The 25,000-nt window shown below is 58.7% G+C and overlaps 1 protein-coding gene across 6 annotated transcripts; it reads right to left on the bottom strand.

The window, feature by feature from the left end:
• Positions 1-207: 207 nt before the first annotated feature.
• Positions 208-21,135, bottom strand: GGA1 (golgi associated, gamma adaptin ear containing, ARF binding protein 1). 6 transcript variants are annotated; one of them, XM_001916763.6, is made up of 17 exons: positions 19,444-21,135; positions 15,722-15,806; positions 14,333-14,408; positions 13,227-13,325; positions 12,058-12,181; positions 11,526-11,626; positions 10,767-10,847; positions 9,505-9,645; positions 9,346-9,427; positions 8,105-8,212; positions 7,262-7,414; positions 4,024-4,088; positions 3,404-3,570; positions 2,669-2,859; positions 1,643-1,812; positions 1,309-1,419; positions 208-1,217 (listed from the first exon to the last, which is right to left on the bottom strand). In XM_001916763.6, exons 1-17 carry the CDS (start codon positions 19,484-19,486, stop codon positions 1,107-1,109), a joined length of 1,908 nt encoding a protein of 635 aa, XP_001916798.5. In that variant the 5' UTR covers positions 19,487-21,135; the 3' UTR covers positions 208-1,106. The 6 variants fall into 6 exon arrangements, with proteins under 6 accessions (XP_001916798.5, XP_070110446.1, XP_070110447.1 ...); XM_070254345.1 differs by having other exon boundaries at positions 12,058-12,207; positions 19,444-19,803; XM_070254346.1 differs by lacking the exon at positions 19,444-21,135 and adding an exon at positions 18,950-19,386.
• Between the last annotated feature and the right edge of the window lie 3,865 nt (positions 21,136-25,000).

Below are 25,000 nucleotides of genomic sequence, written 5' to 3'. Positions count from 1 at the left end.
CGCCACAGCCCTGGGCTCTCTCTGGTGACTCAGCATTGGCCACAGGCCCCCAGGCAGGGCCTCTTCCGGTGCAGGGTGCAGAGTGGTGGGGAGAACCACGGCCTGATCTCCACAGACGCAGAGAGGTCTGCAGGGTGGCCCCAGGACCGCCTACTCCTGGACCCCTCCTGTCTCCCTCCATCTCAGAAGGGCCACGAAAGCAGCCGGTCCAGGAAAAAGGACGTTTTATTTCCATAAATACTCCTGCTCTCACACACACAGTGACCCCACTTCTGCCCTCGGAAAGATGGATGGACAGAGGTGAGACACGCACAGGAGGCCCCAGCCCAGGCCAACGAATGAAGGAGACACCCCGAGAACTCCAGTGCAAGACCTCCCTTGGCCAGAAGCCCCAGGAGCCCTAGCTAGGGCCACTCACCTCGGGCATTCCCCTTGGCCACTCGTCACACAGCCCACAGCCCCTCAGGAGGCCTGAGAACAAAGGGGTGAGGCGAGTGGAAGGAGACCCCCAGGAGGAGTGGGGCACAGGTGGGGCTCCCCTAACTGGGCCCCCCCGAGAGGGTGACCACAGGGCCACTCAGAAAGAAAAGCAGAGAGTCAAACCACACACCAGAGAGTGCAAACAGCTGGGGGTGCAGGCATCACCCCACAGTCACCCGGTTCCTATGGAGGAGGCCTGAGCTGGTCCCCGGTTCCAGCATGACCCCCGAGGTATGGCTGGGCCTTCCCATAAGGCATAAGAGACAGGCGGGGATGACCCCACCCCAGGCTGGGCTCGGGGCTGGGCTGAGGTCCTGGCCCTTGCCCAACAGCCATGCTTCTTCCCCATGACCCCAAGTCCTTCCAGGGCCCTGCAGCCCTCCCCTGCTCCAGGATCCCCCGTGGTGAAGGTCCCCAGCAGTGCAAACCCAGGCCCAGCCTCCTGCTGGGTTTGGCTTAGCAGGGGAGAGGGCAAGGGGAACGAGGGGGCCACAGGGGTGAGGGGAGAAGCACCAGGCCCAGGGGCTATGGCCATGGGAACAAAGGGTGTCCTTGGCCACACAGCCTCCCACCCAGGCTAGATGGGCCAATGTCGCTGCCCCTCCTCTCCCCAGCCCCTCTCTGTTCTAAAGGCTCCCCCAGGTCTCGGGTGGGGGGAACTGGTCCACGTCCCCCATCTCGTTGTAGGTCTGGTCGCCCATGGTGAAGAGCAGCTTGTAGCGGAGGCGAACCTTCTCCTGGGGCAGAGACAGTGAAGGCAGAAGGGTCAGGGGGGGAAGAGGCTGCCCCCACCCCATGGCGGCCCCCTATCACACCTGGGCCCCTCACCTTCTGGGGGTTGGCAAGGAGCAGGACCTGGGTGATAGCTGAGGGGTGGACGATGGGGTTAAAGGCCGGCAGCTCCGTGCCCGAGGGCGGCTGCAGCTTCACCTTCATGACCTGCGGACAGGAGGGCGGGACAGGGCACAGCTAGCCTCGGCTTCTCATTCCCGTCCCTGAGGAACCAGGCCCAGCCTACCTGCCACTTCCTCCCCTGGTGTCCTGGGGCTCTGTCCTTTGGTTCCCTTCTACCCCCCGGCTCCCCAAGGAGAGAGAGAGGACAGCTGCCTCCCATCCAACCCAGGTCACCCTGCCTTGAGAGGAGAGAGCATGCCCGTGTCACCTTGGGGACAGCTGACTGGAAAACGATGTTGCGTATGGGCTGGGGGGCGGTGCTCAGCATGGAAACCACCACCACCAGCACGTCAGAGCGCCCAGGCAGCGGGTCTCGCGCGAAGTGGAAGAGGACCCGGAAGCCATGCTGGTCATACACGGTCACTGGCAACATGCTGCCTGGCAGGGGAGAAAGGGAGAAGGTGACGGGGAGCCAGCCCTGAGCCCAAGCACATCAACCAATGCCCCCACCCAGCTGCCATCAGGCACCCACTGCTCCACTGGGAGTGAAGCCACAAACCCACAATCTGAGGCCCTTGCCTCCACCCTGGACGGCAGTGCAGTCAAGGGCGCCCGCTGATGCCCAGATGGGGCGGGTGAACTTCTAGTGATGGTGGATGCAAGACACCCACCCCGGGACAGAGCCATAGCCAGGGGTCCCCCAGTGCCGTGCGGCTGCTTCCTGGCGCGCTGGAGTGAAGGACTGTGGGTGAGCTGGGTCACACTGTCACTGTGACTCTGGGACAGTCATTCCACTTCTCTAAGCTCAGAGTCCTCCCTACTGATAAGATAGGAACACCACCACCCACTTCCTGGGGACAGCGAGGGTGTGACAAGCTCGGTGACAGTGAGCTCACAAGATGGACAAGGCTGAGAAGACCAGCCAGTGCTCATCCACCTGCTCAGAGCCTGGTGCAGCGAGTGGCCCCCTAGTGCTCCTGGGCAGCAGAGGCCCAGGCCTGGCCCTGGCTCTTCATCCTGCTTCGGTTTCACAATCTGGGGGAGGCCCAAACCTCTCTGTCCAGGCCCTGCCTCAACATCCATAAGCAGTCCTCCTGCCTGTGTAACCCTGGAGCTTATGGAGCAGCTGTGTGACCACTCTGGGACAGATGAGGGAAACTGAGTCCTAGGAAGAGGAAAGTCTTGCCCAGAGCTCCCCAGTAAGTCAGGCAGGGCTGGGAGAAGACCGCGCTCTCCCACCTGCTCCCCCACACAGCGCTCCCAGCCGTGCCCGCCCACAACCTGCCCTACTCACTGGGTTTGATGGACTCCAGGGGCACAGTGATGTTGGCCAGCGAGAGCTCAGTGGGCGTGGGCTGCCGCGGAGGCCCGGGGGGCTCAGGGGACACGGTGTGGAGGCTGGCGGCACTGGGGCTGGGCGCGCTGCAGCTGCCTTTATTCTGCAGGTCCCGGAGCGTGAGCCGGGGGGCTGGCTGCTGCTTCTCCCTTAGTGAGGGACAGTGCACTGAGAGGTGAATCTTCGGTGGCCAAGAGATCAGGGGCGCGGGAAAGGCTGGGCTTCCTGGCTCACCCTCACGGCTGGCTCAGCCAGCTCCCTGTCTCTTTGGACTTGGTCTCCTCACCTTGGGACATGCAGCTCTTGCTCTCCCTCCCCCGCCAACCCCCACCCCGTCCACTGGGGCTCAGTGTCCTCCTCACTGCTGGCCCTCTGGGCCTTCAGTCTTTCCAGGTGCCAGGAAGGCCCGGGGGAGGGAGTGTGAGCACGGCATAGGTCCCCTTCTCTCATAAAGCCCATGCTCTGTGGGGCGGGCCCTGTGCCTGCCTCAGCCACTGCTGCAGCCCTTGAGACTGGTGCAGTGCCTGGCACATGGTGGGGCTCCGGGAGCCACTGCTCACAGGAACCAGCCAGCAATGGGCCTCTCTCTGCTAGGCCTGGGAAAGGGTCTGGGCCAGAGAAAGCCCAGGAGAAGCTGCTGGCTGTGGACAGAGGGAGGGCTCCCACCCCATACCAACCAGAGTGTGCCCTCACCACCGCACTTGCTGGGACTCCGGGGGCAGTGACTGCTGCAGGAGGGTCTTCCCCAGGAGGTCCAGGTCATCCAGACCACTGCTTGATGGCAAGGACGTCTGTGTTGGGGGCCGACTATCGGTGCTGGGGGCCGGAGTGGGGGCTGGGGGCTCAGAGCCGTCAGACGACTGTTGGATGGGCATACAAAGAACGCAGGTGACGGGGTGTGCCGAAAGGTGTCAGCGTCACCTGGCGCCACCCTGAGGCCCCCTCCCTTCCCTCCAGGTGACATGTGGGGAAGCGGCAGCACAGACGGGGACAACATTCTTGCTGGGCCCGGGCCCCTCTCACTCCAAGGCCATCAGGGACGGGGCCTGGTGTGGGGCTCCCCTCCAGAAACCGTCACATTCCAGGGACCTCAAAGTTGCCTCCAGAGAAAAGGCAGAGGGAATCCCCATCCCCAGCCCCGAGGCTGGGCTCGCAGAGAGATGCGCCTGGAGCAGGAGAGGACTGCCCTACTCCTCCGCCTGGGATGATGCCTCAGCCGTGCAGCCCCGACCCAGGGCCCTCCTGCCCCTCAGGCTGTTGTCCCAGCTGCTCTGCCCCCTGGACAGGTCAGGCTAGTTCCTAGCCCCTCCTACCTGGAAGCTGTTCCATCCAGCACCATCCAAGCTTGGGCCTGAAGGGGGTGTGGGGTCACTCAGGCCTGCGGGGAAGCAAGACAGAGGTAAACGAGCTGGATTCCTGGGGCCGGCCAGCTGTGCAGTGGTTAAGTTCACACGTTCCACTTTGGTGGCCCAGGGTTCGCCAGTTTGGATCCCGGGTGTGGACCTACGCACCGCTCCTCAAGCCATGTTGTGGCAGGTGTCCCAAAAATGAAGTAGGGGAAGATGGGCACAGATGTTAGCTCAGGGCCGATCTTCCTCAGCAAAAAAGAGGAGGATTGGCAGTGAACGTTAGCTCAGGGGCTAATCTTCCTCAAAAACACACACACACACAAGGAGCTGGATTCCTGAGCAGAGGCAAGAGAACCGCGGGACAGTGTGCTGGCTGGGGTTCCCTGGCTCCCACCGTGCCCCCTGCATCCCCTCCTCCAAGAGGTTCAGCTCAAAGGGCAAAAACTCCCACTTTCAGAGGGAACCAGCAGCAGAGCAGAAGTAGAAACCAAAGATCCTGACAACCCATTCTCCAGGCCCACACGTGCTTCCTCTATGGCCGCTCAGAAGCCAACTCAAATACAGATGTCAGGACTTTCGTCTCTATTCATCAGCTGATGGCTGGGAGCTGGCATGGAGGTTGGGGGGGCGGGGTGGGAAGAGTGGCTGACACCAAGTGAGGTTCCTGCCCTCCCGATCCAGGCAGCAGGGGTCAGCACCCTGTGCTGACCCACCAACTCAAGGGACGCCCTCTGAATGTCAGAAGAGCGCTGCGGAGCGGTGAACAGGGCCCTGGGCCCAGGCCTGCCCTAGAGTCTGAGCAACCATGGGCCAGGTGCCAGCTGGGCCGCACTGTCCCCATGGGCACAAGGGCAGGGTTGCCTTGGGCCGACCCTGAAGGTCCTGTCCACGCTGGCACATGCCAACAGGCTGCCTGGTGCAAAGGAGAGCAGTGGGCCCCCTGGATGGCCCTGCTCATTGGCCTGCTTGACCGGAAGGCAGGAGGTCACCCACAGGTCTGACCTCTGCCACCCTGAAGCATGCTCTAGCCAAGTTCACCCAAGGTTGTACCTGGAGAAGACAAGTTCTGCTTCTGGCAAGTCCTGGATAAGTGAGGTCCAGTCTGAAGTGCCATCTGGCAGGGGAAGCGGGCACTCCTGGGACTCCTCCACTGGCCACCCCTCTCACAACACAGTGGGAATGGCGACCCTTTCTTATGCCCCTGGAAGCATCAGGCACTTCAGACATAGGCCTCACTTAATCCTCAGACAACCTGAAAAGGCAGGTGTGCGGTCCTCATCCCCTCTTACAGATAAGGAAATGGACACTCAGAGGGGTAAGTAACCTGCCCAAGGTCACACAGCAAGAAAGGAGCAGAGTCCGGACTTGGACAGAGCATGGCCTAATTACTGGAGTTTGAACACAGCTCTGCCACTTAGCTGTGTGACCCAAGACTGGTGACAACCTCCCTGTGCCTTGTCTGTAAAATAGAGACAACGGCAGCATCTACACCAGAGGCTTATTGTGAGTGATAAACCAGACAAATCGGATGCAGTGCCTGCACAGTGCCAGAGCACCCTCTTGGACAGACAGGAAGCCCACACTGCCTGCCCGCCCCCAGCCCTCACCCTTCCTGCCACAGAGACCTGCTGGGACAAGCCCCCTTTGGGGCCCCAAGGCTTCCTGCACCCCCCAGAGCGGGGCGGGCGCTGCCCTGGCACTTTGGGTTCCTGTTCCCACATATTCTTTGCCTGTGAGAAGAAACCAGAGGAAGTTGGAGGCTCAGCGCTCTGCCGAAGTGACTCGGGGACAGGAAGTGCAAAGCACATCTCGCTTCTCACGAGGAGGCGGCCCAGCCACAGCCACTCGCTGGGGGACTGGGCTGTGCACACCGACTGCCCCGTTGGGTAGCTGCCGCCCGGCCCTGGCTCTGCGGGAAGATGGGCCTGTGCGCTTTGTCGCTGATCAGCCTTATCTCCCTGTAAAACGGGCACAGGGCCTCTCTCTGAGTCCCTGGGGCTCTGACTGAAAGGGGAGCAGGTGGGGAGACTCGTAGGCAGGCCCACAGACACCCCGTGGCCGGACCCCCTAGAGAGGGCGCTGGCTGACATGACTACAGAAAGGAGCCCGACCTGGGCCGGTGCCCCCTCGTCTCCCGCTCCGAGTCCTCACTTCCCTCTCCCGGCTGAGAAGCTGAGTCAGAGCAGCAGAGGCCCAGAGGGAGGCTCCGGACTCTGAGCACCTCATCCAAACCTGGTGCCTCCTTTGGGCAAGTCCTCGCCTTTCTAGGCCTTGCTTGCACGTCTGTAAAGTGAGGATGTTGAGAGCCCACACCTCAGGTGGTGGGTGGGGGTGTCTGAGGTCACACCGCATGGCAGCACCGGGTAGGGAGCAGGCCTCCCTCATGGGGCCGGGGCCCAGCCAGCCACGGCTTCTTTGGGCTGGCAGGTTTGGGTCTCATCTTGGCACTGGCTCAGGAAGCCAGCTGACTCCTGGCTTCCGAGTTAGTTTCCCAACGTTCCCTTCAAGTTCCTCTGATGGAGCCCCACACGGCTGTCTCTTTACAGCCTCTGGGCTGCTGTGAGGAGGATGCTATCAGGCTCTCCTGCTTCTAAGCTCATCTTTGGGGCTGCTGCACCCGAACAGGGAAACCCGAACACTGCCTGGCCGGCTGGGCACCCTCTGCTTCTTCCCCAGGGCTGAGCCTGGTTCCCTGCCAGGCTCGGGAGCCCTGATCCTGCCCTTGGGGACTGCAGGCCCCGCCCAGGGCCAGCTTGGGATGTGGCGAGCCTTGTTTCTGGTGCCAGCTTCCCTGGAGCTCGTGGTGCTGCGGGGCCCCAGTCCTCCCTCTTCCCCTCAGAGGGTGGGGAAATGCTCAACTTTTGCCTGGCTAGCTCCCAATTCTGGGCTCTAACCTGCCACAGGGAAATCCTTCCATTTTCCTTCCAGCCACTGGAGCCTAGGTGTGGCTGGCTTATCAGAAGCTGGTCAGCCTCACCCTTTGACTGTATGACTTTGCACAAGCTCCTTAATCTCCCCGAGCCTCAGCTTCCTCAGCTGTGAAATGGGCCTACTGCCCAAGCTCCCCCCCCCCCGCCCCCCCCAGGACTTGCAGGAATACCACGCTGACCAGACCGTGCTCTGCAAGCTGCGCCGTGTGCTGCGAGCACCGCCCCCACCTGCAGCCAAGCCCACCCTCTTCCGGGCCTGGCCCTGTCCTCACCCAGAGACATGAGCTCATCATCAAGCAGGGAGACCGAGGTGCTGGGCTGCTCGGGGCTGGCCTGGTCACCAGGGCGGGGGGGCATGGCTGGGTAGGTGGTGCCCACAGGAGGGAGATCCAGGCCTGAGAGGTCCAAAAGGGCCGAGGTGCTCCCTGGGATGGGAAAGGAGAGTCAGGCAAGTCCTGGGTGGAGGCCGCGCAGGCTCTCGGAGTCCATGGGGGCTGGGGGCAGCACCCTGTCCCTGCCCTTCACAACCCTCCTGCTTCCCCCTCCTTGGCTGCGCTGCCCTGCCCCCGGACCCTGCGCACCAGACCCTCTCCTTAGCACAGCGCTCCTTCAGTCTGGGCTGTATCGCCTTCTTCTCTCTACTTGGCGAGCTGCCTCCCATCCTTTAAGGCCCAGCTTAAAGTCTGCCGCTTCTGTGTCATGCCCTCCCCACCACTCCGAACAGGGCCGACTCTACCCTCTTCTGTGGTCCCCCAGGGCTGTCATTTTACCTCTGGTGGAGCCGAGCTTGTAATGTTCATGTGTCAAACTCTCCCTCCTGTCTTCCGATAATTAAGCTAAGCCTTGGGGATGTCATCTAGCCCCACACAACAGGTGCCAGATTTGTCAAACGAAAGAAAGACCTTCCTTCTTCTCCTTGTCCTCGCCAAACCCTCGGCTCCCTCCCCTCTCTGTCCCACATCCAGACTTCCTCCCCCCACAGCTGCAGGCTTGGCACAGACTTTGTCCCCAGCTCTCTCCCTGGGGCCCTTCCCCATCTTAAGGGGCCAGGGTCACCCTGGCAGTCCCAGCTCCAGCCTGGCAGGCCCCTCCCCAGCTCCCCAGCACCTCCTCACCAGGGATGGAGCCCGCCGCGGCATCACCGTTGACCTCCTCGCCCCGCACCAGCTGCTTGTACAGGGTGATCACCTGGGTGAGGTTGTCGTTGGCCTGTAGGATCTCCGCTGGAATGGACAGGAGGGGAGAGGCCACGAGGAATGAGGGGACCTTGTGGCAGGGCACAGAAACCCGCATTGACCCCAGCCCTCGTGTGAGGGGGTGGGGCTGGCAGCGTCCCATCTCGTCTACTCAGACCCAAGCCCTCCGCTACCTGCTCCCACCACTGTCCCGTGCCAGCCCCCGGACACAGGGGCGTGCTCCCACCTCCAGGCCTCCACGCCGGCCCTGCTGTCTGGCTACCCCAGATCTCTGCATGGCTTCATCCCTACCTGCCTTCAGGTCTTTACCCAAAAGTCACCTCAGGAGCCTTCCCTAACTCCCACCCTGCAATACCCAGTCCCCTCCCTGCTGGTTTTCCTTCATGCCACTTAGCACCACCTGACAAACCGCCACGGCTCACATCCTTGCCTTACTGTCTCCTCTCATGGGACTACAAGCTCCAAGAGGATGTGCTCTGTCGAATTTGATCGCTGCCATATCCCCGAGGGCCTAGAGTAGCGCCTGGCACAAACTAGGCCGTCATCAGCAGGACCTCCTCAGGGGCCAGGGCCTGGAGGGACCTGGGCAGTGAGCCTTTTGGGTGGGGACCAGGCACACGAGAGGCCCTTAGTAAACCGCTGAAGGAGGGGCTGAGATGGTACTCAGACCGCTGCCCAAGAGGCCCTGGCTGACACGGTGGCAGAGACGAGAACCTGACACGTGGCCCTGGCAGAGGCCACAGGGCCAGCTCTGGCACGGCTCAGGCTTATGGGGTTTGCTCTCAGTTTCTAGCTCACCCTTATTACGGAGGCAGTGTCTGGAGAGAGAGAGCCCCTGGTCCACCCCAGCTCTGCCACAGTCCCACTCCATGATCTGGGCAAGTGACTTTCCTTTGAGCCCCAGCTATGCAATGGGGACAATTCTCCCTCCTGTGCAGCCCGTGGGCAGTAAATGAGGTGCCTGCGAAGGGGCTTGGCCGTAGGGTCTCTCAACCACATCAGCCCCTGCTCACTGCTCCCTCCTCCTTCCAGAGACACTCAAGGTCAGCGCTGGAGAAGGGGGCCCCCTGGTGGTGGCTCCTTCCAACTGCGGATACTTAGCAGGGCCTGGGAGAGGCGGGGAGGGCGGCGGGATAGGGCAGACTCTGCCCAGGGCTCACCTAAGGCCTCATCATTGTCCTCTGTGTCACTGGCCAGTCGGAATAGCGTGGGCCGCATCCGCTCACAGCGCTGGTACAGTTCCTGGGGGCAGTGGGATGGGCAGGTTAGGGCCGGCAGGGGCCCTGGAGCGGGCAGGGACTGGGCAGAGGTGGGCGCACCTTCATGAGGTCCTCGCTGCTGCGGGCCGCCGCACCCCCCTGGCTGTGGCTCATCACCATCTCCGTCAGCAGCTTCACATTGTTGTTCACCTCCTCGATGGCGCTCACTCGCTTCGAGATCTTCTCCATTCGTTTCTGGTCCTAGGGAGGCATCAGTCAACGGCCCCCGAGAGCCCGGGTCAGGCCTGGCCTACACCACTCTGGAGAGTTTGCTGGCTGGGTATGAGATGGGACCGGGCGGCCGCGGGGAGCTCACTGCACCCTGCTAAGGACCCCTCATGCTCAGAACAGGGCACTCTGGTCTAAGAAGCCCTTGGCCAACCCTGGGCTCACTTCCTTTCCTCCTGCCATTGCCCCCTGAACCCAGGCCTCTGCATGAGCCCATCAGAATCTCCAGGGATGGCCCAGGAATCTGGTTTCCAACACACTCGCCAAGTGATCCCAGAGGACCAGGGCCTTCGCCTGTGGTCCTAACACGACGCTCGCCCTCCTTGTGTTTGTCCCTTGAAAGGAAGTTCCTGTACTTGAGAATGAAAGGGACCTTAGTGGTCACCAAGTACAAGCTAGAAACTAGTGCAGTGACCCCTCCCAAGTCTGTCACTGTGTGGCAAACGGTGGGGAGCTCATGGCCTTAAAAGGCCACTGCAGGAAGTGACCCCACTATCCCTGGCCCACTCTGCTTACTACGCATGTTCTTCCCTCGCAGAATGAAATGTGGGCTTGTACTGCGCCATCCGATACAATCGCCCTCCTTGAGAGGGGCCACCCCTGGCTTTCTCTTGGCTGTCAGGGCAGGCAGATCTTCTGCCCTCGGGGTCTCTGGACTGCAAACCTTTTTGATGACTTACCCTTATCAATAAAAAAGTTTCAGCACGCACCCACGTTACTTACTTACAAGCTACACATTATTTCCTTTTCAAAAATATAAATACACATACATGTGCATACACATATATATAATACTTTAAACATAGTAAGGTCTAATTTATTCCTAACTTTCATGGAACAGGAAGTCAGCCTTGCAGAAGCCCACCCAGGGCAGGTCGGCTGCTGGAAAACTCTTCCCTCCACACACTGGCCCTGGCTCTGCCCACTGGGGCCCCCAGAGTCAGTCGGCTCCTCCTTTGCTGTGACGGACCTTTAACTGGGTCACTGCAGGGCTCCTCATACACACACACACACACACACAACCACATCACGTCAGTGGCCCCGCTCAGCACCCCCATCCCACCTCCCCCCTGTGCTCTGGGCTTGGCCATCACCTCCTGCACCATCTCCTTGATGAGTTTGTTGGCCGCCCGGAGGTCCTCAGGGTGGGAGCTCTTCAGCAGGCGGGCTAGCATCTGCAGGGACAGAGGAGCATGACTGTGACAGCAGTACCTGGGCTGGGGTCACGTTCTGGCTCCCCACTTCCCGGCTGTGGGATATGAGTTAAGTTACTTAAACGCTCTGTGAAATGGCAAGAATCTGCTGACACTTGACAGGGTGGCTGTGCGACAGCTGAGACGCTGCACAGAAGTGCTCCCACAGCGCCCAGCATAAGTCGGTTCTCAACAAACGGTGCAACACATCTATCACTACGGCCAGACAACCCTCCTGCAAGGACGTCCAAGGAACCTCACAGCGGTTACCCTCCGGGGCCGCACTGGGGAGAGGGGAGCCTTACTTTCCATCTGACCTCCTCTGGGCTGTTTAATTTCTTGCCCATGAGCACATCCTTCTTTAACAAAAAGCTAATAAAATTATGGTTGAAAGAATCAAAGACACAAAGATACAAAGTCCTGATCAACCCCTGAAATGCCCTCAAACCAACCCCAGGACCACTCCTGCATTTGTTAAATGCACGAGCACCGTATGGGAAGTATTCAGGATGCAGTCAGTGCTCGATAACCCTTGTCTGTCACCTACTCCAGTGGCCGTGCTGGCACGAGCCTCTGCTCCAAGAGCAGGCAGCCAGGCGCTGGAATGCACTGACCCCCAGTGGGCCCTGGAGGCCTCCCCTGTCCCTCCTGCAGCCTCACCTTGGACTTCTCCTCGTCTTCAAAGATCACATTCTTGGGCCGCGGAGGAGGAAGGGGAAAGGTGGCGTCATCTGGAAGCTTGGGGTCGGACTTCACAATCCCTGGGGTAGACCGGTGTGGGCAGGCTGTCAGCAGGGCCCAGGGGCAGGTGTGGGAGGGGGACGAGGGATCGGGGGAGGCGAGGGTAGGATGGAGGGTGGGACAGTCTTTCTCCAGCACACTGGCTCTGGACTTCGGTGGCCAGTGCCTGCTCCGACCTACCACGTCAAATTGCGTGGGGAGAGCCTGAGCACCCGTATTTTGAGGCTTCTCTATGGCGGCCAGTGCCTGAGGGGAAGCTTAACCTGCACTCACCTTCTCTCCACCAAGCTACCCTCAGGCAGAGCCACAAAAAGGCCCTCCTGGCCATACGTTCCTGAGACGTTAAAGGGCAGACCCACGACCTTGCTGCCGGAAGCCCCTGTAACCGCTGGAGCCCCCGCTCGGAGAGGAGGGAGGTGGCCGCGGGTGACACCCCACGCTGGTGCCTCACCCTGCTTCTTGAGCATCTGGTAGGCCTCTGCGATCTTCACCTCCTCGGGCAGGCCGACCGTCCAGCTGTAGAGGAGCTCCAAGATCTTGCTCTTCACCTTCTCCGACGTCCGAGAGCCCAGGTACTTCAGGGACCGAGGGGAGAGGAGGCCTTCGACAATGCCCAGCCCCGCTCAGTGCAGCCCCAACTCCAACCCAAACCTGGCTGCCTCCCCAGGACGCCCTCAGAAACCCTCTGGCCCACAGGGCCCTCACATCCCACCCAACCAGCCTGGCACAGACGGAGCTCACCTCCTAGCTCTGCCGCTCACTGGCTGTGCCAGCCCTGTGTCTCAGTTTCCCCACCTGTTAAGTGGGGGTGATAGCAGTGGCACCGTGGTGAGGATGCAGAGCTGACATGGGTAAGGCACAGAGCCCGGGGCCCACTCACGGCCAGCTCATCTAAGGCTAAACTCCGTGACTTGAGGAAGGAGGAGCCACCAGGCTCCAGGCTGACGAGGGAAGGGGCAGGTGTGGAACTGCTTGGGCCCAGGCCTTACTCACAGCCTCCCAGCAGCAACCTAGGCCGAGGGAACTGGCTCTCACACCAGTCACCCCCTGGGAGGAAAAGGGGGGCCAGCTGGGTCATCCAGCTGCTTTGGTCGAGGGATGGGTCTGAGTGAGGAAGGGTGACATGTCCATGTCCTACAGGAGAACTTAGAACTCCTTGAGCCAAGATGGGAGTGTTGCCCATCTGCACCCAGCAGGATCTGTCACTTAGGTTTGGGACCTCAGCATCCAAGGCCTCAAGGAGGCCACTCTTGTACAGTGGGGACAAGGAGATCCTCCACTAGAGATCCAGGTGGGTACGCAGAGAGAGGTCTGAGAGCCAAAGCCACCCGTGCTGGGACAGCTGTTGAGCAGCTGGATGCAAGCCCTGTGATCGTTCCTCCCTAAGTACCGAGGCGGGCCACAGCCGGCCTGCCACCGGTCAGCCTGGAAGCGCTTCTCCTAGAAACCCAGCTGTCCTAGACCCAGCTATGTGAAGGGGACAGTGAGGAAGGGTTTGTGTTCCTGCCGGGTCAGAGTTCTGGGGCTGAGGCAGCAGTAGAAGTGGGAGCCCCAGGATGAGGGGCCGTCAGTCACCCCCACCTGCCAGTGCAGGTCTGAGCTCAGGCCAGGAGCACCCACCTTGGGAGACACGACCTTGATGAGTTCGTTGAGAAAGCGGAACTTGCCCACCTCGTCGTGAAACCTCTTGCCACAGCTCTTCATGCATGTTTCCAGCACCTGGGGGGGTGGTGAGGGGGTGCAGGGACCCCCCAGGGAGGATGAGAGGAGGCAGCCTCCGCCCCCACCTCAGCCAGGGTCCAGGAACCCAGGGACAGGCATTTAGAAGGGAGGGAATGACTCGTGAGGACAAACGACTCCGGTTCAGAGGCCCCAGAGACTGCTCAGGCCCCGCGGGCGGGCTGACTTCTGGCGCCTGCCGCACCCAACCAGCAGCAGCACCGCAGCCCCTCCACGGCTGGGCCTCGGCTGAGGACCACCTGTAAATTATTTTCTTACTGTGTCCCTTTGATTGTTTTTTTAAACTTAAATAGGTACCATCTACCTTGGCCTTACCCTAACGTACCCATCTGTGAAATCATATGACTAGCACGTATCTGACCAAAAAAAGCAGGTTGAAATAAATACCTAACTATTAAAAGGAAATCCACCACTCCCTACAATCAGTTTTGCTACATGGTCAGTTGTGACGTGGCCCATGCTTGGGGGTCACAGACAGTGTACCCCGCTACTCTTCTGCAATTGGCACAGCTTCAAACCTCTCACCCAAGCCTAGGCGTCACCCCTCATACCCCTGCGGAAGGACAATGCTGTCCTGTGTCTAGAGACACTGATGGGTTGGGTTGGCTCCATAATGTACCTGGAGAGCTTTATAAACATGCAGATACTGCAGGAGCTCTGATCTAGCAGGTCTGGGGTGGAGCCCTCATATGTTTAAGCAGCCTCCTACAGAGCTGATGCACAGCCGGAGCAGGGGACCCTGGACCAGACGATCTGAGGGGCCTCACTGTGCAGAGGCCTCACTGTGCAGAGTCTGGAGGGGAGGCCGGCCCACTGGTTGCCATGGAACCCTTGGGGGCTGGTCCAGCCATTCTAGGCCATAGTGGCATAACCCCGTTGGGCTCTAAAGAAGAGCCTGATGGCACCCAAAGCCTCAGTCCTAGCCTCCCCCAGTGCCATCCACATGGCTGGGGGATGGCTGGCACCCTCTCTCCCCTTCTCCTCACCGTCAGAGCCTGGACTGCCTCCCACTCCTGCGGGGACTGGATCTTGTGGGCCAACAGCCGGGTGGCAAGTGGAGGCCTGGGGGAGAGGAAGAGCACAGAGCCAGAGTAGCCAGAGCCCCAGGCACCAAGGAGAGGGCCACACCATCCTCCTGGAGCTGCAGCTCTCAGAGGCTTCTGCAGGGCATATGCAAACGCCCAGCTCCCTCACTGGATCGGAGGGGCAGAGCTGGTGGCATGACAGGGCGGGGCCAGGCAGGGAGTGCAGGCTGGGCACCTTTGAAAGGCACGAGCTCAGCCCCTTGGCTGGCTTTACTGAGAACTACGACCTGCCACGTCCTTGGCTCGCCATAGAGGCAAGTACAGAGATGACCACAGCCTTCCAGGGCCCAGTCTGGGAGCAGAACACGACAACGTATCACAAGAGATGGGCAGACATAGCTCCCCGGCACAGGACATTCTGCTGGGGGAAATCAGAGCAGCTTCGTGGTAGAGGTGGGGACGCTGTCTACCAGATCATAAAAGACCTGTCACTGGTGACAGTAACAGCTAACGGGTACTGAGCGCTCAGGCTGTGTGAGGCGCCTCGCACGCATTTCCCTGCCTGACCTCTGTTAAGAGCCCTCCGAGGAAGGCTGCACTATCCCCCGACCTCACAGGTGAAGAACTGGAGGCTTAGAAGCAGTCACTTGCCCAAGGTGACTCAGCTAACAGGGGGCGGGACTCGCACCCAAGCAGCTGGACCCCGCGCACACGCATCACGCTCTACGCATGGCCTCCCCGAGTGGAGTGCCTGTATTCCGGGAGGTGCAGTGGGGGCAAAGCACAGTGAGCTGTGCCCCCCCAACCTTCAGCACCACCTGGGGAGCCTGCCAACAAGTCCACGCCAGGCCCCCTGCCAGTCTAGTCCTAGTCTGGGTGCAGCCCAAGTGTGCATTTTGACAAGAACTCCAGGGGATGCTAATGCAGTCAGTTCTGGTTCTTCATTGAGCAAAGGGCCTGCTGGCCTCCTCCTAGCTGGGGAGCATGCAGTTCTGCCTCTGGAACGTCCTCCCCCAAAAGGCACAGGCTGGGGCTTAGGCAGGCCTAGGCTTGACAAGCCTGGGACTACCATTTTCTCTCTGTGAGACCTTGGGGCACCTGCTGAGTCCCCTGAAGCTCAGTTTCTTCACCTGTAAAATGGGTCCAGCAAGGACCACCTGAGAGGGTGGCAAACAAGAGGCACTCAGCACAAAGTGCCCACTGCCATCATTGATTTTTGATCACACTAAGAATGGAAAGTGGGTCTCAACCCACCCCTGTCTCTGCCTGGGGCCAGGGTCTGGCGTGTGCAGGGTAGGCACACAGCGGATTCTGCTGAGCACGTGAACAAAAGAGGGAAAGGTCACCTACCCCTCAAAGTCCTCGCTGAGCTGCTCGCAGAAGCCGTTGATGCTGGCCCAGTTCAGCTCCTTGTTCAGGGGGTTTGTGGCTCTGTCTGCAGGAGAGAGGACCGGTGCGGCCTGGAGAGGGGCCCCTGCCTCTCCCCTCCCTAGCCTGGCAGCAGGGGGTAGCAAGCATTACTGAGTGCATGAAAAAGGCTGTCCCTTGGCTTCCTGTGTTGACAGCCTCAAGACCCGAGCACTGACGTTTCAGCTGAGTCGATGGACAGATGAGTTCCTGTCCACTGGCTTCCTCTCGAAGCTTCTCCACAAGGGGCCCCCCTTTCAGAGATTGTGCTCAGGGGTTGTTCCCCTCCTCCTCCCCTGTATACCTGCCCCAGTGACCACGTGCCCCTGATTCTGCTCCTGAAAACAGTGTCCCCACAATTCTCATGGAATTTATGCTCAGAGATCCAGAGATAAGGGAAAAAAGCCATAGTCCCGCCCTCAAGGAGCTGTGTAGCTGGGAAGTGGGCCAAGGGAAGCTAGGCCCTCAATACAGCATGACAGAGGAGGCAAAGGAGCCGTGGGGACACGACGAGGGGTCTCAGCTGGGCCCGAGGCCAGGGAAGGCTGTGGCAACATTCACACAGCGGGTGGAAGGAGTTAACCGGGCTGGGGATGGCATGCCCCTGAACAGCTCAAGGGCTGCGTGAGAGGAGCTGTGGATAACTGAGCGCAGGGCAGAGCGTGACCGGCCCTGGGAAGGAGTGGGGCTCAGGTATCACTTCCTCCAGAAAGCGTTCCATAACCCCTGCTCCCGCCTGCGGTGGCACTGCTGGATCAGCTCAGTCTTCTGTGCCCCCAGGCCCTGACCTTCAGCATAGGCCCAACCTGCTACAGCATGGCATCCCAGCCACTTGTGTGCACAGCCGCCTCCCCCTGGCAAATGAAGGAGTGAGGGGTCAGCAGCCGGCAGGGAGGGGTGAGGTTCTGGGAGAGTCCGAATCCAGGAACGGTCGTGGCCAGGAAAGGGCAAACAGGTCGACAGGAGAGGGTGGTAAAAAGGCCAGAGAGTCACCTCCCTGACCCCCAACCTTGGTTAAACAATCAAGTGGGTTATATGAGTTTTCCAAACCTCTGTTTTCCCATTTGTGAAGATGGAGTGAAATATGGATTGATTTTGGACGACAAAACACTTTACGCATGGTAGGCTGTGGAGGCAGCCAGAGCTGGACCACCTCCCCAGAGCCTGTCTCTAAGCCTCACCCTTTCCTGGCCAGCTCTGCCCAAGCCTGAGCACTGAGCAGGTGGTGTGGAGGGAACACAGCCCTGAAGGTGGCACAAAAGAGGATCTGTGGACAGAAGGAGGCTGGGGACCCAGCACATGGTGCCCTATGCTGTGGTGGGAGGCCTGGAGCCCTGGAGCCCTGGGATCCCAGTGCTGGCAGCCATTCAGTCAATTCCTATTTATTCAATAAATATTCAGAATGCTGGAGGCCCAGCACTGCACAACAAAAACCCTGCCCTCCTGGAGCTCACAGCCCAGCAGAACAAACAGAGACTACTCAGATAAACAACAAACACAGAATATTGTATCCTGTTGCAAAGTGCTACAAAGAAGAACAGAGCAGGGAGAAGGTACAGGGAGCCTTGGGGGTGGGGTGCTGCCCTCTGGGAGGGCTCTCTGAGGAGGTACAGCTGAGCAGAGATTTGAATGAAGTATTGGCTCTGGGGGTACTAATCTCCGTACCAGGAGCCCTGCAGAGCCATCCAGACCCTCAGAGAAATGGAGTTCCTGCTGACCACTCAGGGACACCAGGAACAGGCACTCTCACCCCCCCAGGGTCAGTGTGGCCATCTACTCTGCCTCTCAGCCTCCAACATGGCCAGAGGCTGGGCAGCACCAGTCTGGAGTCAGAAAAACAGAATGGGGGTGGACATTGCCCACTCGATGACACTCAGCTGGAGGACTGTGAAACAGGAAGTCCCTTCAAGTGTCAAAGACATGTGAGTCTGAGTGAGGACAGAGAAGCTGGTTCTAGAGACCACTCCTGAGTCAGAAGCCAATGAGGAAGCCGCAGCGGCATCATGAGACATCAGCTTTCTCTCCACATCTGGCTCATAGCGAGGGCCTCTGGGTCCAAGGAGATCTGACCAACTTCTCGGGCCCTGGCCACTAAACCCCAGCCCTCTTACCTCTACCTGGGGGGAGCACCTTCCCCAGCAGGCAGCAGGGGAGAACACCCAGGGAGGGAGGGAAGTGTTTCACAACAGGGCGTGACTCCACCCGGTCACCCCACAGAGGTGACAATGTCATCATTTACCCCACCAGAAGCTACCCTTCACCTCCAGCCACAGCAAGGGCTCACAATTTTGCTGGGACACAAAGGGGAAGACAAAGAGAAAACCACCTCAGCCTCAATCTGTTAGGTCCAGCCTGCTGCCAAACCAGGCGTTCTGACTCCTCTCTGTTTCCTAGATCAGACTCTTTGGCCTCTCAGAAAACCCCCATTGTTGTTAAACCTGACACTGTTTTGTCATCACCCAGAGCTCAAGTCCTTCGGCCTGTCATATCTCTCAGCCAGGGCCCTGCCCATCCCCCCAAGTTACTGCTAAGCCCTGGACACTTGTGGCATTCCGGAACAGTCTCGATGGCCACTGAGTGCCTCCTTTGCACCACCCCCCCCCCCCCCGAACCCCGGCCTCCACTGGTCAGACTGACTCTGAAACATCCCTAGAGACGTTGTGGTTCTGGGGCCAACCTCAGGGGTCAACTCTGCTCAAGACTGGGTTAAAAGGGGCTGGTCATGACCCCAAGTCACCCTGCACAGCTCCCTGGTGTACCCAGGGCCAAGAGGCTGAGCTGAAGGCAGACCCAGAGGCCTCCCTGACGCCCTGGCACAGAAGGGAGCAAAGACTCGGGAGGGAGCTGTCACAAGCCCAGGGAGAGGCAAGCCACAGCTCTCCGGGGCAGTCCAGGAGTAGGGTTGTGAGGATCACCAGCAATGTGGGGTAGGGAGCTCAGCTGTAGGGTGTGGGGGCTCGGAAGCCTGAGTAGCAGGAAGCTGTGTCTGAGGAGACAGAGAAGGAGGTGCAGGGGCCTCTGGAGGACGCTCAGCAAGGGCTGGGAAAGGAGTCTTGGGCGGAGGTGCAGAGTCTGAGGGGCTGGGCTCAGGGCAGTGATAGAGAACTTCAAATTACTTCTAGAGTCTGACACGGGATCCTTCCAAGCCTGTAGGGTTTGGGGGGTTCTTACTGTGTGGCCAGAGCTTGGGGAATCAGCTGGGCCAGTGAGTCCTCCCTTCCTGGGCAGGGGAACAAGCAAATCTGAGTAGTTGCAGACTCAAGGAATCGACAGGAGAGAGTCACGCCATGCAGGGCCAGAGTGGAGGATTCGGGGCCCACGGGGAGTAGGGTCCCTCCCTCCTAGGTCTGAGGTGCAACCCTGGGGGCCGCTCGCTTGCTCCCTCCTAGGGGATGACTTGGGGGGTCCGCTCCTCGGGGGAAGTCTGGGCCTAATGGGGCTGAAGGCTGCTCTCTCCTCCCCGCGATGAAGCGGGTGGTCAGCGCAGCTGGCGGGGTCTTCCTCCACCCCAGGGTCTTTGGGACCGGCTCGATGCACCGCCCCTCCAGGGCCAGGGGCGGGGCGTGAGGAGGGGGCGCCCCGTACCCCGCCCCCGCGGGAAGCGGCCCGCCTCGTGCCCCCCGGTTCCGGTTCCGGTCCGGCCCGCGCCCCTCCCGGACACTCACTGATTCGCGCCTCCAGAGTCTCTGGCTCCATCGCGGGCTCCATCTACACGGGTCCCCAGCCTCGGCACCGCCCCCCGGCCCCCGCCGCTCTCGCGGGACCTCCGCGGCACCGCCCTCCGCCGATTAAAGGGGCAACGTCCGCCCCGAGGCGCGGGCACGGCGCACTCGAGCGCTCGGCACCATCGAGACGCGAACGAGCTCGCCCAGAGCGTCACCTGCTCTCCCCGCCCCTCCCCCAGCCGCGTCTACGTCGCGGGCGGGACCCGCCGCCTGTCTTCTCGTTCCCGGCGCTCAGGCGGGAGAGGAAGCGGAGGGACTAGGGGCTGAGCACGGCACCATGGAAACCCCACGGGACGCTCTAACTCGTTCTGCGTCACGGAGATACCAATGACCGCTTCCGGAGGAACGCTCGGCGGCCATGTTTCTGAGGGGCTCTGAGGTCACTTCCGGAGGCCTGGCGCGTACTTCCGCTCAGATGCGAAGGTGGGAGGGTCCTTTGAGTGGGCGGTGACGTACGTTTGTGAAGATGACGGCGCGTCAAAAGTTTGTTGACTGCTTGCAAGGGTCCAGGCGTTGTTCTAAGCCCTGTTAATACGTTAATCCATTAATCCTCCTAACAGACCCCTGAGCCAGATAACTAGTCTGCCTGAGGTCACGCGAGTGGCGGAGCCTGAACCCTGCGCCGTCTCCTGCATTCGTGCTGCAGTCATTGAATGCGCTTTGCATTTGCTTTGCGCTGACGGGCGCTGGGAGAGAAAGGCAAGGCCAGATGTTTATCACACAGTGTGATGAGGAAAGCCCACGGGGTAGCGGCAACACAGGAGGGGCCCGCTATCCAAACTGGGGCGGGGGTGGCGGATGGGGGGGGTCTTGTCGGGGGAGGTTTCCCGGAGGTGACATGTAGCTGAAAGACGGTCGGATTTCTCCAGGTAAACCTTGTACGAAAAGGTATTCCAGGTGGAGGGAACCAAACATTTCAGAGCTCACGGGAGAAGGAGCGCGATGAGTTCGGGGCGTTGAAAGTATTTCAGTCCGGCTCCAGGGGATGTTGGCCCGGAACTAGGCTGGGGCGAGATCACGCAGGTCCTACGTTTAGTTTTTTTTTTCTGTAAGCTATGTTGGCCGTGTCGTTAAAGAGTTTCACGGGCGGTGACAAAGTCCGGCTTTTTGTTTTAGAGACGTCCAGGCGGCGACAGTGGGCAGAGGATTCTGGTGGGGGCCAGACTGGAATCGGGGAGGGCAGAAGGAACAGATTTCTTAGCCTCGGGGCCTTTTCTCCAGTGTCTCCCTCCATCAAAGACTGTCCTCTTCGGCCTTTCGCACCCCCGGCCGGGACCGCCTGGTGATGTCACGCCCAGGGGGCCAGGTCTCGGGCTCACCTGGGTCGTTCGCAGCGTGGCGCCCTCTCCAGCCTCCCGGTCCCCGGGGGGTTAAAGCGCCACCGAGACCAGGGAATCTGGCGAATCCGGTTCTGCTCGGCCGTCCCCTTGGCGGGCGACCTCGACTCACCTTGCAGAACCGCAGTGACCTCATTTGGGAGATGAGAGGGTTGTGCTGGGTCAGTTTTTCCCCTCAACTCAACCATTCAGCAGACTGGGATGCTTTTCTAAACTCCTGGCATGCCATTAACATTATACAGGAAAGTGATGTGTATGTTTATTGCATTCTTCAATAAAAGCTGTAACGTAATTTGTACTTAAGAGCTCTTTCCATTTGTTTCGTTTATTACCGAAATGAATTATTACAGAAATAACAGGCAACCGCATTTACCGCATTGATTTATGGGTGAATCCACGCTGTCAGGAGTCACTTTTTAAAGATAGCCTAGATTTGACCTGGGTTCAAATTCTGACTTCACTGCTTTCTAAACGGTATGACCCAGGACAAGTCACTTAGCCTCCCCAGATCTCAGCTTCTCATTTGAAACGTGCTTGTCAGACTTCAATGAAAGGGTGTCTGCAAAGTGAACCCCCCAACACGTGCTTTCTACCCACTTTGTCTGCTGAACTTTTCTCCTTAGCATTTATCACCACTGTATATTTCTTTTCTACCGTGTTTTTTTGTCTCTCTCCCCCACCACATATAAGCTGCATGAAGACAAGGAATTTGTCTGTTTAGTTCGCTGGTGTATCCCCTGAGGCTTGACGGAGTAAGTGGTGCATAGTAGGTGTTCAATCAACAAGCACTGAATAAATGAATGAGTAGAAACTACTATTCATAAGCGCTGTGGATCGAGGGATGCAGGAATGTGCCCAACATTGCACAGCGAGTGTATGTGTTTTGGGGAGAGCCAGGTTGTGCCTGTCAGGAAGGCTCTAGGCTGTGCCTCAGTGAATCCTGGAGAGCCGGGCTTGGTGAGGGAGAGCCAGGAGCTGTGGTTCTGCAGATAGGGCTTGGCCCAGACGAGGGGCACAGTCAAAGGTGTGGAAGGAAGAACCTGAGGAGGGTGAAAGGAAGGAGGACCTACACAGGAGACAGCCAGTGCAGGAATTCGGCAGCTGTTCCCATCTCCGCCATTGGCAAATGTGTTGCTCTGAGTGACTTGGGGAACCCCTGCGGGGGAATGGGCAAGCAAAGCTGAGCTGTCCTTGAAGCAGCTGTAATCATCCAACCCACGCTGACCTCCAGTGGCTTCATGCCTCAGACCCTTCCAGGAAAACCCCTCCAACACTGGAAATGCTGGTGAGGATGGGGAGGGAAAAGGGAAGAGGGGATGGGAAAGAACTTGGAGGAGAGATGTGGGAGGGCACCCAGTCCTTTGTTGGGGGAATTGTAGAAGGTCCAGGGGACAACATGAGACCTGACCTCAACTCCAGCCCCTGTGACCCCTGCCTGATCCTGGCTCGCGTCTCCCTTCCAGCAGACCCCTATGGGCAGGAGCACAAAGGCCCATGGCTGTCATTGTCTCCTGTAATCCTCTCACAGACTCCGAGTTGGGTATTATTCTCTCTGTTTCATAGATGAGAATTCTGAGGCCCTGCATGAGGATGTGGTAGGCCAATGTGCCCACACAGCCTCCGTCACATCACAAGAGCCCACATAACACCAAGTGCCTGCCTTTAAAGGACAGAACACACAAAAGCAAACAAAACACACACTGAGATAATTACAAAGGTACCCAAATGGGCTGGTGTGAGGACAGTGGAGGTCATGTTTAGAGTGGATTGGGCAGGCCTCTTTGAGGAGCTGACATTTAAGTTGAGAAGGTGCCTCTTGTAGAAAAGGTGTCTAGGCAGAGAGAACAGCAAGTGCAAAGGTCCTGGGGTCAGCTAAGATGACCAGAGCGAGAATTTGAACTCGAGCTTGAGTCTCTGCACCCAAAGACCATGCTTGGTCTCAGGAACCATGATTCCAGGTGCCACAGCTGACTGAGGAGGGAGCAGGCATCAGAAAGTCGGTGAAGAGCATGAAACATATGTGTTCAATCCCTTATGTGTGTGTGCAGGGCCAGAGAGGGGTCTCATGTTTTCTGAATCACAACTAGGCCAAACAGCATAAGGACGATTATTGCCCTGATTCATGAATTTACGTAAATGCAAAGGCTCACAAAGTATTAAAATTCAGCCCCACTTCCCAGTAGATTTAATAAATTATCTTTATTGAAAAGAATGACCTTTTAGGTGGACGAAAATATAAATTCAGAGCAAACATAAATGCCTGTGTTACAGAAGATGATCTGATTGGTTGCTTGCAATTAAGCCTTTCCCAGAAGATCTGGATTGCCTGAAATAATGGGACAACAAAAGAAGGTTTGGTTCAAGGGAGACTGGGTCATTTCTTGTGTGTGGAGGGAGGAGATGGAGGCCACTAGCGAAATGAACTTGTTCATTGGGCTTTCCCAGGTCCTGGGGGGTTGGGTGGTCGGTGGGAATCTCCCCTGTGACACTTTGTTTCACCACCTTTGCTCTGATTCCATGATAAAGATGATTTGCTGTCCAGCTGCTGTGTGCCATAACTTCTATAGCATGCCTTTAAGTAGAGATTAGGTTCCCTGTTTTACAGAGGAAGAAAACAGCTCCAGAGAGGTTAAAGAAAATCTTGACTGAAGCCACAAGCGAGCGGGGAGCTGGGACCGAGTTCTGCTTGATTTCCAAGGTTTCGCTGGGTCTACTCTGCTGGTTTCTTCTGAGGTGACTACCTGTGTCAAAATCCCCAGGGGGAGCTAATTAAGAATGCAGGCTCCTGGACAACCTCATATTCAGCTTGGACTCTCTAGGGTGTGGCCCAGGAAGTCCCAATCCAAAGGTAGCCTTACCCTGTGCTCAGCGTCGTCGTTGTGTGCCGCCTCCCCCGTTCCCTGAGCCCCCTGCACCTGCCTGCTTTGGTTTCTCAAGGATCTTAGATCCGAGATGGGCAGGTCTAAGGTGACAGGGACTCACCCCCAAGGTCTGCCTGCGCCATGTGGCCTATCTCTGTGGCATACTGGGACCCTACGCCTCCCTTTGTCCCACCTCTTCCTAACATCAGCTTCACCCAGCTCTGGTCCTCAGGTATACCAGGCGCGGTCACACTTTCAGGTGACTGAATTGTGTGCCAACCCGGGTAGGGGGAGGAAGAAGGAGCTGGAGAGTGGGGAGTCTGAGCGGCCCCCCTTCCTCCAGGTAGGAAGAGCTGGTTTGCAGGGGTTGTGGCCACAGATACTATGACCCTTACCCCATTGGCTGAAGGAAACCAGAGCCTCCAGGTTTCACCAATAGAAAGGCAATATGCAAATATAGCCCCTCGTTAATTGGCTGATAGACAGATGCGTACCATTCATTCATGGGCTCTGTGCTTGGAGCTTTATCGCTGCTTGGAGGTAGAGGTTACGCATGAAAGCAATTATTGAGTTCCCACCTTGTGCTGAGTCCTGTGTCCGGGGATATAGGGGTGAGGAAGAGAGGCAAGGCACCGCCCTCGTGGAACTTGCATTCTAGTAGGCTAATAAACACGCAAATGAACAATATACTTTCAAATCGGGGTAGTGCAGCGAAGACAATGCACCAGGGAGCTGTGAGGCGGCACCGTGACCAGCCCTGTGTGGGAATGTCCTAAGTGCTGCCGAGGAGGCGGGACCAGTTATCCTGGTGGTGGAGTGAGGGGTGAGAGACAGGAACTGGGGCCTTTGGTTCTATCCGCTTCTCTTTCCTTTCTCCCAAAGCTCACATCTTCAGGGCACCTGTCTTCCTCCCCCTCCCCCAGAACTCTGCACACTGGCGCTTTATCTGTCCCTGCCTCCCCTCGGGACAAGGACTCCAAGTGCAGCAGGAAAGGCCTGGAGAGGCTCCAAGAACGAACTTCCTTGTCTTTCTGCCAGAGCCGCAGCTGCTGGGAGCAGGGGGATAGGGTGCGTTTCCCACAGAGTCAGAGAATTCCGGAGCTGGAAGAAATCTTGGAGAGCATTTATCTAGTCCAGAGCTTTTCAATCTTTTTGTTTGTTTGTTTTTAAAGATTGGCACCTGAGCTAATATCTGCTGCCAATCTTTTTTTTTCCCTTTGTCTTCTCCCCAAAGCCCCCCAGTACACAGCTGGATATTCTGTAGGTGTGAGTGCCTCTGGCGGTGCTGTGTGGGACACC

Source organism: Equus caballus, chromosome 28 (genome assembly GCF_041296265.1).
Source record: "Equus caballus isolate H_3958 breed thoroughbred chromosome 28, TB-T2T, whole genome shotgun sequence".
In the NCBI taxonomy this organism is placed as follows: Eukaryota; Metazoa; Chordata; class Mammalia; order Perissodactyla; family Equidae; genus Equus; species Equus caballus.
The sequence above is the reverse complement of the archived record's forward strand: the minus strand, read 5'-3'. Positions and strand labels throughout refer to the sequence as shown.

Bases quoted from the DNA above. Each gene is read 5' to 3' on its own strand.
- GGA1 (XM_001916763.6), bottom strand. From the start codon at position 19,486: ATGGAGCCCGCGATGGAGCCAGAGACTCTGGAGGCGCGAATCA. The intron at 12,182-13,226 runs GTGGGTGCTCCT...CGGTCCCTGAAG, and splicing joins TCAAGGTCGTGTCTCCCAAG to TACCTGGGCTCTCGGACGTC. The intron at 1,420-1,642 runs GTGACACGGGCA...TCCTGTCCGCAG, and splicing joins TCCAGTCAGCTGTCCCCAAG to GTCATGAAGGTGAAGCTGCA.